The sequence below is a fragment of the Falco rusticolus genome, chromosome 2 (assembly GCF_015220075.1).
Source record: "Falco rusticolus isolate bFalRus1 chromosome 2, bFalRus1.pri, whole genome shotgun sequence".
Classification (NCBI taxonomy): domain Eukaryota; kingdom Metazoa; phylum Chordata; class Aves; order Falconiformes; family Falconidae; genus Falco; species Falco rusticolus.
Window position 1 is genome coordinate 89296632 of NC_051188.1, and position 13623 is coordinate 89310254.

Sequence of the window (13623 nt, forward strand, 5' to 3'; positions counted from 1 at the left end):
TCTGAGAGCAGATGCGAGTCCTCACGTGGCGCAGCGTAACCTCAGGCCACTTTGGTACTGTTTTCCCTCCAGGTTCATGCAGTTGACCATGATTAAGTGTGTTTGCTTGTCTTCGGAAAAGAAGCTCTTTTCCTTTGCCAGACAGGTTTCTCTCAAATTTCACAGCTCCAATTTTAATCTAACGAGAACATTTTCACTTAAAGGTTTGGGCAGAAAATTCTGGCTTAATCAATAAATTTTTACACTGTTGTTATCCCAGCTATACCAACTTTTCTCTCTTCATTTTTTCCTCCAGTTAGAATACTTGCAAATTGAAAATGAACTTGTGCTGAGACAACATTAAGATTTATGTTACAAGAAAACTGGACTGATCTTGATGGTCATATGCACTTAGGTTGGTTCTTTTCCCCCATGCTTACCCTGTGTAAAAATATACTGTACATCATACCTTACTGTATGGAAATTTTAATGTTTGTAGAAGATATATGTGCTCAGGGAGCCACAGTCCTATATAGTCTTGTTATCCTTAGCTAAATTTTTGCTGTTACATTTTAGTCTGTGCCTGATAGCGTGTAATACTCTGTTCTACTCACTGAATTTATACAAAAAGTCGGGTCATCTATATTGCAAACAAAACCACAGTGATATCTGGGCTAAAAAGTCACTTAAGACTATGACAAAAAGCTACTTATGCCCAGCTAGTCTTCCAACACAGAGGTTCACCAGTAAGGATAAAATCTTATGCACAGTTAGCCACTGGGAGTGCTTTGGACTGAGAACAGAACAGAGCATCTGCACCTATTAATCAATTGGCGCAGTAAGGACCAATCGACTTTGGTGAAGATAATTGCTCCAGAGGAAAAAGTCAAAGGGAAGGAAGGCCAAAGTGGCTTAGCATAGTCTGAAACCTTGAGAACATGCCATTTCTGGTTCATGTTGAGGTATTCATGTTACCTGTGGAGAAGGACTATTTGGTGCATCTCAGACACATCAAGATTCAGGCAGAAATGTCACAGACCTGGGCTGAGTATGCCTTGGACGTTTTCGTGGCTTTACCATGCCAGGCCTGGAGGTGGGGAGTGTAGTAGCTGCTTGAGATGAAACACGGTGAAAAATGTATGTAAGCTGCGTTTGGCGCTGTTTTGGGTTTCCTCCGTTTTGGGATGCTTCAGAGACTGTCTCCTGCCTGTCCCGTCCTTCCCTGTGCAGATAGGGGCACGGCTCCTCTCCCTGCTCCCAGTCCTGAGTGGCCACCAGGAGTTTCTAGTTACTGGTGGGGTAACATGGCACTGGAGGGAACTGCTAGTGGAAGAATCTGCCCTTAAAAAGATTTTTAGGAATGGGCTGGACAAACATCCTTCAGAAATGATTTAAATGTGATTGGCTCTGCCTTGGGGCAAGGGGGTGGGCTGCATGACTTCTCACCCTGTCTTCTGTGGACACCCAAGCACATCCTGAGGCACTTTGCCACAGGACTGCCTCCACATATTTTTTTCTGACAGGTTTGGAGACAGAGGAATAATTTTATCACTGGTTTTATCACCTTCCTTGAAGATCTCTTAAGGCTTCACATGCTGAGATTTAATGAGACATCTGTGAAACCAGAAGCTTGTCTTTGGGCATCTCTTTAAAGGCTCTCCTATCTATGCATTTCAATTAGATGTGAAGAAGTTTATGGTAGCCATCTTTGCGTCTGGTGTTTGTAAGTGCTAGCATCAGGGATAGCAGAGGTGTAAAATCAGTGTTTGCCACGTATTCCTCTCTGCAGTGTACAAACAACCTCTTTCACACATCTCCCATTTCCAGGTGTCCCACAAGCCAGTAGATTACTGCTGCCAAAAGTGGTTTGCAATTCCGCTGTAACTCTCAACTAATTTGCCAACGCTCTCAGAAGTTTAAAAGCCACTGCAGCTGCCTGTTGAACAGCCAGGTGATAGGGTGACTCTTACTTAAATGACATAGTGACCATCACAGAAGAGCTACAGTGAAGTATATTTAAGGAATGATTTTTTGCTGGAAAACATAGCCCCAAGCCTGAGTCTAAAGAAAACAGGGAAAACAGATCTTCCTCCTAGCTTCACACTCATCTGGCTGTCTTCAAGAGAAGGGACCTATCCAGGGGAAGGTAAATGTTGCCAGCTGCACCGCTGACTTGTTTTGCTAGTCAGTGCGTAACGTTTTGCTTCAGGGCAAAATACCTGCTTATCTTATTTTCTGGCAGGGAGGAAGCTTCGGAAGTACAATAATTTTGCTTGAAAATGAATATTCACTAGGTGGTATTTACGGGTTTTGCACAGGGCATTTGCAGGGGTCACTGGGATTGGATGCTAAAGGGAAGTTTCATGCAAGGAAGCACACCCTGGGTTTGTGACCACGGATATGCTAATCACCATATGGGTGACACCTGCAGTGCTCCCAGTGGTCCCAGTGGTCCAAGCCCCATGGCTCCTGCAACATCCCTTCATCTTCCAGATACTGTCCTTGAGGCAAACACTGCCAACTGCTGAAACCTTCCAAGTAACCCCCCCTTCCAGGAGAGCTGTAAAAAGGAGTCTGGTTGCAATACGTTCACCTTGCACCATAAAGCAACAGCCCACGTATTCATGAGCCCATCTGACACACCAGCCAGCTTCCTGCAAATGGGTTTTCACAGGCAACGTATAGTCAGAGTGCTCTCAGCAAAACCTACAGAATTGGCTTACGTATCCCTACTGGGGTTCAACTGCATGATAAAACCTTACAGTAATGAGCCTGTCACTCTTAAGGGTGGAGGGGGTGGAGGAGGAAAGAGATGCTGCTTTATCTGTATTACTCCACATCACAGATGCTGACAGAATTATTGATTTAGAACTCACAGCTCCAAAAAGACTCAGTAATGTAATCTTTTAAAGTTGTTTTTGTTGTTTTTTTTAAAATTCCCTCAGATGCAATGTTTTCAATAGGCCCCATAGATATGGGTTCTTTGGGGAAGTTGTTAAACCTGCTGCTGCTAAACTGCCAACCTTTGGTTTGTTCCATACAATGCTCACGATATACTGTCTCTTGGAAGAGCCCATAGCTGCAAGGTCTACTGCTTTACAGGTACTCTAGGAGATTGAGGGATTAAGTTATACATTATGTAAAACTACCCACTAATCCTCTTAGTGTGCATTACCAGTGAATGGCCTGAAATAGGCTCTCTCTAAAAGAGCCCTAACATTCACTTTCTTGATGACAGTTTAGTATTTGAGGTTTGTGTCATGGATTTTGGTGCTGAAATATTCAGTACACCATCTTCTGTCTGCTGCTAGACCCACTCACATGTGTTAGTAGAGTGCTAACAAAATTACAGTTGGTAAAGCAGATTACATATTTAACTAGTAGCGAGACGTATAAAATAGAATCATATATTTTCCAGAGTGACAGAGTCACTGGGATTTTTTTGTTCATTTTTTTTGTTCATTTTTTTTGTTTTTATAAGAAAAAGAAACAGCTATAAAACCATGATTAAAAATATTACAAGGGATGATTTACATTTTAAAATAATGATATTTTTAGGAAAAAAAAAAGTGATTTATAACATAAAAATATTTGGAAAGCATTTGGTTGCTGTGTACTGCCTTCTTTCCCAGTACAGTTTGCTATCTTTTATACAGTCTTGCATAAATGTTTAGATTAGGGGAGAAAAGAAAAATTAAATGTGATGGCTAAGACCTATAAGAGCTGACTCACTGACTTGAGTTATTGCTGTGCAGAAAGTTTGTAAAGCCTTTACATCCAGCAAACATTTAGTGCTACTTCAGCCTTGACAGTTGACCTTTCAATCTGATTGGGTTTAGCCACAATAACTGCAGCATCTGCAGTACAGGCGATGCAGACGGCTGCTTAGGAACCCAACTTCCCTCATTAAATCTTACTTCATGTCTCTAAAATTCAACCCCTCTTTGCATGTGTGTGCAAATTCTCTCATAATACCTGTTATAGGAGCTGAGCAAGGTACAATTCCCTGGCTCTTTTTTAAAATTTATTTTTAATTTCTCCCATCATTTTATCAATATATCCCAATATTCCTGGATTTAGCTTAGAGGGGGGAATGAAAACCTCCAAACCCCTTCCTCTCCCCAGATATTTAGTCAGTACTGGTTTCTTTCGTTGGTTTTTTTTTTCCCTCAGTAAGACCTAGTATAAAAAAGCAACAAACAAACAAGTTAGACTGTTGTAATTTGGTCAACCACTCGGGTGCTATCCATATCCACCATTTCAACACACTCTATTTCCTCACGGTTTTCAGGATTCTTCTTCTCTTTCCTCTTCTTCTTGGACGGTGGCAGGAAAGTCAGTATCACAGGTAAAATGGCAAAGCAGTGAAAGAAGGTGACTAATGCTATTAAAAACAAGCACCTGAACAGTGTACGGGTCAGATTTGAAGGCACAGCTGCAAGAGGAATCAGACCAACAATATAGCAGAGGTAGCTCTGCAAAATAGCTACCCCATGCACTTCCAGGGCATTTTTCACCCATTTAGTTCTTGTGAACTCTTTGCCCAGGACAAAGGTTGATAACAGTGGAGCACAGTTGTCAATTGTATAATTAATTCCGTAAATTAAGCACAACACAGAAATACAATCTAGTTCCACTTTCCACAAGGTCATAAAACCTATAACTCCAAATTCAACTGAGGCAACAGTTAGAGTGAGCCACACGTTGATCAGAGAGTCTGCCACCAGGAATGCAGAGAAGAAGAGCAGAAATAAAGCACTAATGCAGGAGTTTTGTAAGGGGGCTCCCACTGAAGAGGCATAACGATCCATGTACACAAACGATGGATTGAAAACAATGAATTTCACCTTGGAGGTGAGAGAGAGCTTCCTCAGGGTCTCCAGGAGATCATAAAGTTCTTCCCTCTTGGTTTCCATTGTCTTGGCCACCAAGAACATCCTGGAGGCCACAACATCGACTTCGTTGTTGTATTTCTTGGAAAAGATGATATCCTCTGAAAAATGGGCAAACTGAGGGGTCTTCAGGAAGGAGTTCCTCAACATATCAGTGAAGTTCTTCTTGGGCAATCCAGTAGATATGTTGAGTTTCCTAAGGTAATTTAAGTAGCTTTCAAACCAAGATATCCTCACAAAGCCCTTGGTATACTCCAGCACATCTTCCTGGACACTGGTGTTCCAGTACTCGATCGACTCGTAGATGTAGAACCCAATCACCGGGCTGTAGTTACTGAAATACTTCTGCTGGGCAGTCGTATATTCAATAGTCCGTGTTGCAGTCGCTACGATGTTGCTCAGGTCTGACCCTTCACTGACCTGCAGGTAGCCCATTAAGGCAAAGGAAATATAAACAAGGTAAAAGAGAACTACAAAAGGCTTGACGTAAGTGTTTGTTATCCAGTCACAATAATAGCGTTTCAGGAACCACACCAAAAGATGACTCTCGTAAGTGTTCGTTTCCTCAGAATCCGCCGTGTCCTCGCTGAATTTGGCTGTCAGAAGAAACCTATACCATGCAGGCTTCTCTTGCAATACCTCTGGCTTTGGTACCTTTCTGCAGAAGATACTATGCTGGTAGTTGTTTTCTATGTAGCCAGTAAACACCAGGCTGGAACCATAAAAGGAGAGTACATAGAGGTAGTTGAAGAAAATTGCAATACAGGAATTGCAGCAGAAAATCCTGGCTGCTTCAATGTTAGTGAAGGGACTGGCACCTATTCCAAAAGTGACCAGGTACATGGCAGTGGTCAGAGAAAACGAAAGCATGGAGTCTGCAAATACAGCTGCAGTCCTCTCTTTAACGTGTTGGTCTTCTCTAGTTTTTCTCCAGGAGGACAACATTTCAAAAGTCCCATACAACCCATGACCTACAATAGAGAACAAAGCGATCGTTTAAAGTACTCGAATCAATGTGTGGAAAAACGTAATGTGGACATGCTAAAAGACTCAAAGGAGACACAGCTGGCCATTACCAATGCTTCAAGTAAATGTCCTGCAGAAGAAAGAAATTATTATTGGGGCCTAAGCCCCAGGAGCACATTCGCTACCTGACTAGCAAACCTTACTGCCAGAGCTTGAGGAGAGTTCCATACTGCTGGCGCAGGGTTGGTGGGTCAAGAAAAAAGGATTTTTTTTCTGGTTGGCTATTTCGTTTCATTATTTCAGAGTGCCTGTGATGGAAGATGCTTTGAGATTAGTTTTTCCTGGTGACGGGATCTGACCTGTGGCAAAAACAAAGAAATATGACCTTGAAGTGCCTATGCTGGAAGAAGAGCATTAGTTGAATGCTTTGTAGAAAATCTGTAAAAAATGAAACTTTCATATAAGCTGAAAATTGTCAGTTAAATCAGTCACTGATTTCTCCACTTCCTACACAAGTTTTCCATCAGGAAAAAGAAATCCTAGAAATGGAACAAACAAAAAAAGCACAAATAAATCTTAGCGATATAGAATATTAGAACTGGTATGGAACTGCTTAAGGCATTGGTCTCCTTACTTTAATGTATCTAAGGGCTTGTAAACCCAAATACATCTCTATTTTTCTTGGCAGTTCCTACATTTTGTAATGTATTAATTAACTCTTACAATGGACTCAGCATTCATGAAAGGAGACAAAGACCTGCAGACCTAAAATCATCTGTTTAACCCCAAAGTGCAGATAAATTGGGAAAAGTACATGGTTTTATTTTAATTCGTGGTTGGTCATCTTCCTCTTACGGTTTCTATTTTGTGAATAATAATGAAGGCACATTTGGAGGACACAGACCTCTGCTCTCTCATGGTGGACCCAAGCTGGGAATGCAGCCATTCAACCATCTATCAGGTGAGAGTGGCTGAGATAAAAGAAGGTTGATGTTTTACAGAGATGAACAGGAAAATATAGTCTTTGTATCGCACCTAAAATGTAAGACTGTAATATTTTATCATAATAATTCATATCATGTTCTTAACTTAGTAGATCCTTTCCATTGAATCCCCCCCGCTTTGCTGCCTTTTAATTACTTCTGCTGCTGCTGCTTTTGTTGTCCCATGCCTGCCTCTCTGGTCTGCTCTTGCATTATCTTCAGAAATTCCCAAAGGCCAGTCCACGGTGTTTTGCTCTTACCCATTCCCTAATAACATTAGATAAAATGATCAGTGCTGAATTAGTTGCTGATGACACTGACCAGTCAGGCTGGTCAAACTAATTCACAGATCTCTGTTAGAATTTCAGGCTGTCTGCAGAGTACCAAAATTGCTGTATTGGCTCTGTTCTCTCCACCTGTAGATGATTATCACTTTTGCCACAAGGGCTATGAGCATCAGTGAAGAAACCCCCAAACAAATGAGGCATTCTGAAGGACCAGAAAACCCTAAAACCAGAAAATATACCAGGGAGGTTGAAACTAGCCAATCTTTAGGGTCCCTTCCAACACAAACCATTCTACGATTCCATGATTCGATGATCATGCTTACTTTTAAAGCATCATGGAGGCTAAATATTTAATTACTCTGACAAAACACCCCTTTTGGGGTCAGTACTTTTTACTGTAGGGGCAGCTGTAGCTGATTCACTCCACCCTATTTTAACAGATTGCAGAGCTGGTCACTGTTATTGCTGAAACGAGTAGGTATGGGGTATTTTATAAAGAGTTCAAAATACAGAGCTCATAATATGAGACAATAGGACAGCTGGTGTATTTCCTTATCATGGTCATCTGGTATTTAAAGTCCACGCTCTCATGTTTATCAGATTATCTTACCTGTGTTGTTATTTGGAGTCATGGCATGAGCCACGAATGTCCAATTTGTAGCAATATTACAGTCCTGGGTTTGGTATAGCATTTGGCATTCATCTTAATTTTCCCAAACAATATTTTACAGCTGCTTTCAGAGGCCAGGTCAAGACTGTCAATTTAGTAACTAGCACTGTGCCCCTGCTTAAAGCTTATGGGGAATGCTGGAACTCCCCAGATGTAAAATCAAGCAAAAAGCGCAGTCAGTGACTGGCACCCTATTGCTAATTATGCTTCAAATAGTTATGTTCTAGGCTCAGTAGGGAAAGCTATTAAGCTTGCTTTCAGTGTGTTCTTTGTAAAGACAGACTGACCTTTATTTAAATGTAACTGATCACTTGCCAAAGCAGGGAGTGAGAGGTTTAATCCATTTATGGCTCCCATAAGTCCTGCAGACAGGCTCGTCTGAGAATTTCACATGGCATCATATGCATTAGCTTGGAATGAGCAAAACAGAATAAAATGAGGTCATTGAATATTACAAATTACTTCCATTGTGAGCTTTAGCTATACCATGTTTTTGTAAAAAAACATTTCCACGTTAATAGGCTCTTGCCTAAAAGTACTCAAATAGCCACATTAATTTGGAAAGCCTGACTTCGCGATGAAGAGAAGAATTTAGAGCTAGTTAAATATGATGCTGAGATGGCTTTTTAACAGGTATAAGATCTTGGATAATATCTGATAACATGACTCCTTATATCACATATTTTCTTTAAGCAGGAAACATAAAACCATGATTTGCCCTTACATAATCTTTGAGACTACCCTAAAAAGGAATCCAATTTAGAGAACTGCTCAAGTAAATGCATGAAGAGGCATCACCGCATGTGCTGCACAAAGCCAACAGAAAAAAATTTAGATACTCTCCTATTTTTAAGATATGTTCCTTTAGTTGTTTGCTACACAATCTTCATGGTAGGAATTCATATCTTCCTTTAGTTGTACAATTTGTGATTTCTCTGTCCATTTGTATAACAGCTAAAAATTTCTCATTTACCTTTAGGAAGACAACCCCAAATGACAAACTTGCACTTTTTTTGCATCAGTGGTACTACTGACCTGATCCAGTATCCTCTGAGGAAAAGATTAAGCCCAAACTCATGCACAAATTAAGCACGGCAGTCCAAAGATCAGCCTTATTTAGCCAGAATGAGATTTACCTAACCAAATTTAGTCCTCTCAATTGCAGAATCATAGAATCACAGAATGGTTTGTGTTGGAAGGGACCTTAAAGATCATCTGGCTCCAACCGCCCTGCCCTGGGCAGGGACACCTTCCACTAGACCAGGTTGCCCCAAGCCCCATCCAACCTGGCCTTGAGCACTTCCAGGGATGGGGCATCCACAGCTCCTCTGAGCAGCCTGTTCCAGTGTCTCACCTTCCTCACAGTAAGGAACTTCTTAATATCTAATCTAAACCTACCCTCTTTCAGTTTAAAGCCATTCCCCCTTGTCCTATCACTACATGACCTTGTAAAAAGTCCCTCTCCAGCTTTCATGCAGGCATCCTTTAGGCACTGGAAGGCTGCTAGAAGGTTTCCATGGAGCCTTCTCTTCTCCAGGTTGAACAACCCCAGCTTTCTCAGCCTGTCTTCATAGCAGAGGTGCTCCAGCCCTCTGATCATCTTTGTGGCTTCCCTTGGACTCGCTCCAACAGGTCCATGTCCTTCTTATGTTGGAGGCCCCAGAGCTGAATACGGTACTACAGGTGGGGTCTCATGAGAGCAGAGTACAGAGGGAGAATCACCTCCGCTGACCTGCAGGCCATGCTTCTTTTGATGCAGCCCAGGACAGGGCTGGCTTTCTGGGCTGTGAGCACACATTGCTGGGTCATGTTGGGCTTCTCGTCCACCAGAACCCCCAAGTCCTGCTCCACAGGACTGCTCTCAATACTTAAATACTCACTACAAGAACAACTTAGGGTGACAATCTCCAATATTTTCTAACTCACTGATGCTCATATAAGTCTAACCCACAGACATTAGGGCAGATAGCTCCATGGAAGCATTTTGTGAGAATTTCTTTTACTTTTCTGTCATTTCAGAGTTTCCATTTTTTGCATTCCTAACTGATTTGCATCAATTACCTCTATTCCTCTGGCTGGTGCTATGTCTACTCTATGTAATATTAACAAGAAGGCAGCAAATTTTTCCTTGCAAATAAATTCTGTAATTGCTTTAACCAATTTTCCCTTTTTAATAGAGATTTAGCCACAAATCTGTCATGATTTAGAGCAATTTGTTCATTATTCACAGTCATTCAGTAAATAATAAATATGAACTCGAACAGCTAATGGGCTACTGGAGATTTTTTCCTGTTGACATTTGCTATTATGATTCACTGGTTGTGCCCTACAGTCAGGCTGTACAACCATGAGCTGAGAAGAAGATGGGATTTTTTTTACAGAAAAGAGGTTCTGAAAGGGCAAAGGAAAACGTTAGAGGAATAGGAGGAAAGTTTTGGACAAAATGGGGACCAAACTCTTTTTTTCCTTATTCTCTTTTTCTACTACTTTGCTTTGTAGGAGATACTCCTACATGTCTTGGATGATGGGAAAGAAATTCTGACTTTTGTAGCCAAAGAAAATGAAGGAGACAGTCACTGTTAATTGAGGAGCTTAAATTTTTACCAGGCTGAGGTGGGCTATCTTTAATTTTAGAAGCTAGCAACGATACCAAGAAAAAAACCCTATATATTATGCCTAGCTTAAATACAGTGCTTTTATGAGTAGCCTGAAAATGCTATCAAAAGTTTCATTTGCCTCCTTCAGGATCAAGTCTTGCAATTACACATGCTTTGCAAAATCCATGCAGAGCATGCATGAGAGAAAAAAGCACTTGTAGGAAGTTATAAAAACTAAGGGAAATTTTTCTGTTTAAAATTATCAAATTACTTACCTCATTTTAGACACTACTTATGTGCAGGCACATAAACTGTTCTCTTTAGTACCATTTTTAAACCTCTAAAAAAAAAGCATCCTTTCCCCTGCTAAGTGGTTGTTCAAGCAAGAGGCCTTTACGAATGGGCATTGTCAGCCTAGGCTTAAAGTTGGCTCTGCTCCTGCCTGCCAAACAGCGAGACCGAAGCAGAGAGGGGTGAAGGGATTTAAAGCAGCCCCAGAGCCTGTGAGAGGGCAGTGAAGTGACCTTGAGGTCACTGGAATCACAGATCAGTTCTCTAATAGCTTAGCTTAACTGTTTCCCTAAAACAAAGGCTGCTCTCTGCTTTTGTTTTGTAAAGATTGAGAGATATGTTGAATTTTCCACTAAAATCATGTGAGGTTCTGATTTTATCGTGATAAGATGAGGTTTGAGTATTCAAATAGACTTCTTCTGTAAGAGAAAGTAAGGGGAATGACTGAGAACATGGTTTTGGTTCATCTTCTTGCAGTTTTACCCATCTATGAAAGTAGAGAATACACCGTGGGTCTCATTTTTTTGTTCTTCTGTTTTGAAGGTTGTATGTCTCTGCGTGTGTTTGATGCTTGAGTAAAATGTCTCTGAATAAAGTACCACTTACACGTTGGAAGTTAGAGCATTCTGTGTGGAAGGTCACATTTTCAGGGTAATTAATTTTATTCATCCTATTTCAATGCAGTGGCACACAAGACACTACTAATAATGATTGATCTCCACCTCAATGAAGCTGAATGCTGCACCAGTGCATATGTTGCCCATTAACTGCTGGAATTAAGACTAATAAAGTACTAAACTGCCTTCCAAAGGGGGGCAGACTTCTCTAGCAGCAAAGCTGGGATAAGGGGTGTTTCCCCCTTCTCAGACACTGGTTCCCCTCCCTTACTAAAGTTTGTTGCTCTCTCATCGCTACTAATTCGCCTACTACAGGAATGGCTGGGATTAGGAACATCACCAACCTTTTTTTTTTTTTTTTTTGAGGGTTACTTTTTAATCTGAAACCTTTTCCTGACACTGATGGCACAAAAGATTGGCTGAAACTGGTAATGAGTCATGGTAGGGAGCCTTGTAAACTGGGTGAAGTGGAAGCATGCTCTGACAGAGTTACTGAGGTTAAGTCTGGATTTTGATTTAAGGTTTTTGCTTGTATTGTAATGGCTGCATCCTTGTAATACTATCAGCTCAGCTGGGTAAATGCTGTCTCAGTTAGGTTGATTTAAGCCTGGAATCATCCCACTGAATAGGAGCACTTGCCTGCAAGAGGAACTGTGTGTGCTGTGAAAAAGTGTGTGAATTTACAGAGGGCCTAGCTATGTTGCACCAGCTTTCTTTGTGGAAATCTGTGAAGGACAGCTTGATTCTCATTCAAAGTGGAGTGAAATATCATCCACAGAGACAAACACTGGATGAATTAACATGAAATAGCTAGGATAACATAAATTCATATCCCAGCTTGCTGCCAATGCAGGCAATGTCTCAAGAACTGCACTTGCACAAAATTAGTACATGGGAGATCAGAATCATACCGCAGGAATTGCACTTTCCAAAATGATACCTGTAATAACATATGATATAATGAAGGTGCAATGAATTTTCCTAACAGACAGTATTAAAAATAACAATGTACACTGCCCAACTCAACAGTAATGTCAACAAAGAGGCTGAGATAATTTCCCCCTGCTGACTTATTTTTTCCAGCTAGACCAATGAGCTCATCAGCTCCCATCTTCTGAAAAGCCAAGTGAAACTGCTAATCCGGACTCCCTTTGTCACAGGAGTTGCAATCAACCAGTTGTTGGCTAAATACGTGACCTGACCCATGTGGCCTCTCCCAGCAGGCACGATTTTAACTTGTAATGTATAGCAGGTTCAAAGTGCTACTGAATACACAGGCAAAGCAAGAGAATTTGTATCCAGTTGAAGCAAACATCTGGCTTCATACCCCATTCTCACTAAAATAATAAAATACTGCAGCAAGCCAAGATCCTTCAGCATGCAGACAGAACTAGCACCAAGCCTAACTGACACAGTTTTCACTGAGTTTATAGCAATTTAGTGGCATGCATTGTGCCAAACAGTTAAATCATCATTAGCATGCTGTTGCAACACACTGTGGGTTACTCTAACCGCTGTGCATCTTCGTAGTCCATAAAAAGGGCCCTGGAATACTACAGTTTTGCTGCGTGAATGTCAGATCTCAGAGAGCGTGTGTATGATTGGGCATCCCACAGGCAGTCTTGCCTGTCCCAAACATTTCTGTTGAGCAAAGAAAATGCACTGCAAACCCTACTTGCTTTTCCTACACTTGCCTGAGTATTTCTGGGAGCCCAGTTCACAGTGTAGGGTAAAATCCTATAGGATACTAATACCCTATAAGGTACTTATCTGTTCTCAACTGTGTTTCCAGGCAGCAGTGTTTGTCTCAGGGGAACAGTGTCAAGGGGACTGAGGGCTGTAGACCATTGATTAGTCTTAAATGCATCCTCATTTTTAAAGTGAGTGAAGTGCCCAAGCACAGTCTGACTTCATTTCATACCTCCAAGCACAGGTGCAAGAAAGCCTTAATGCTCCATGCAGGTGTGGTACCTGGTTTAAGAAGAACACACAAAGAGTGATACAGGATGGGATGTACTGGTGTAAGCACAGGCTGCACATATTGCAACACTTTCTTTACCTCCTGTCACACAGACTCTACATGTCTGTATCGTAACTGAACTACAGGCATGACAATATACCTCTTAAATATGACAACAATGCTGTCAGGTAGGTTCAGTATTTGCAATTATTGTTTTAAAGACTACTAAATATTACACATATATCACTAAGGTGTACTATGCCAGCAGATATTAACATCCGACTTGGGATCTTCCCAACAGAGAAACATACTGAAATTAGATATGTCAGCGTGTTAGGCATCTAGGCATTATACCAGCAGATTAATCTCTGGGATTGCTTT

At 41.2% G+C, this 13623-nt stretch overlaps 1 protein-coding gene across 1 annotated transcript in view; it reads right to left on the bottom strand.

The window, feature by feature from the left end:
* Positions 1-407: 407 nt before the first annotated feature.
* Positions 408-13623, bottom strand: part of PTCHD1 (patched domain containing 1) — a 39224-nt gene continuing 26008 nt past the window's right edge. The window contains exon 3 of the mRNA XM_037377792.1: positions 408-5842. Coding sequence (XP_037233689.1) covers positions 4188-5842 — 1655 coding nt within the window. The 3' untranslated portion in view covers positions 408-4187. The remainder of the gene's footprint in view (positions 5843-13623) is intronic.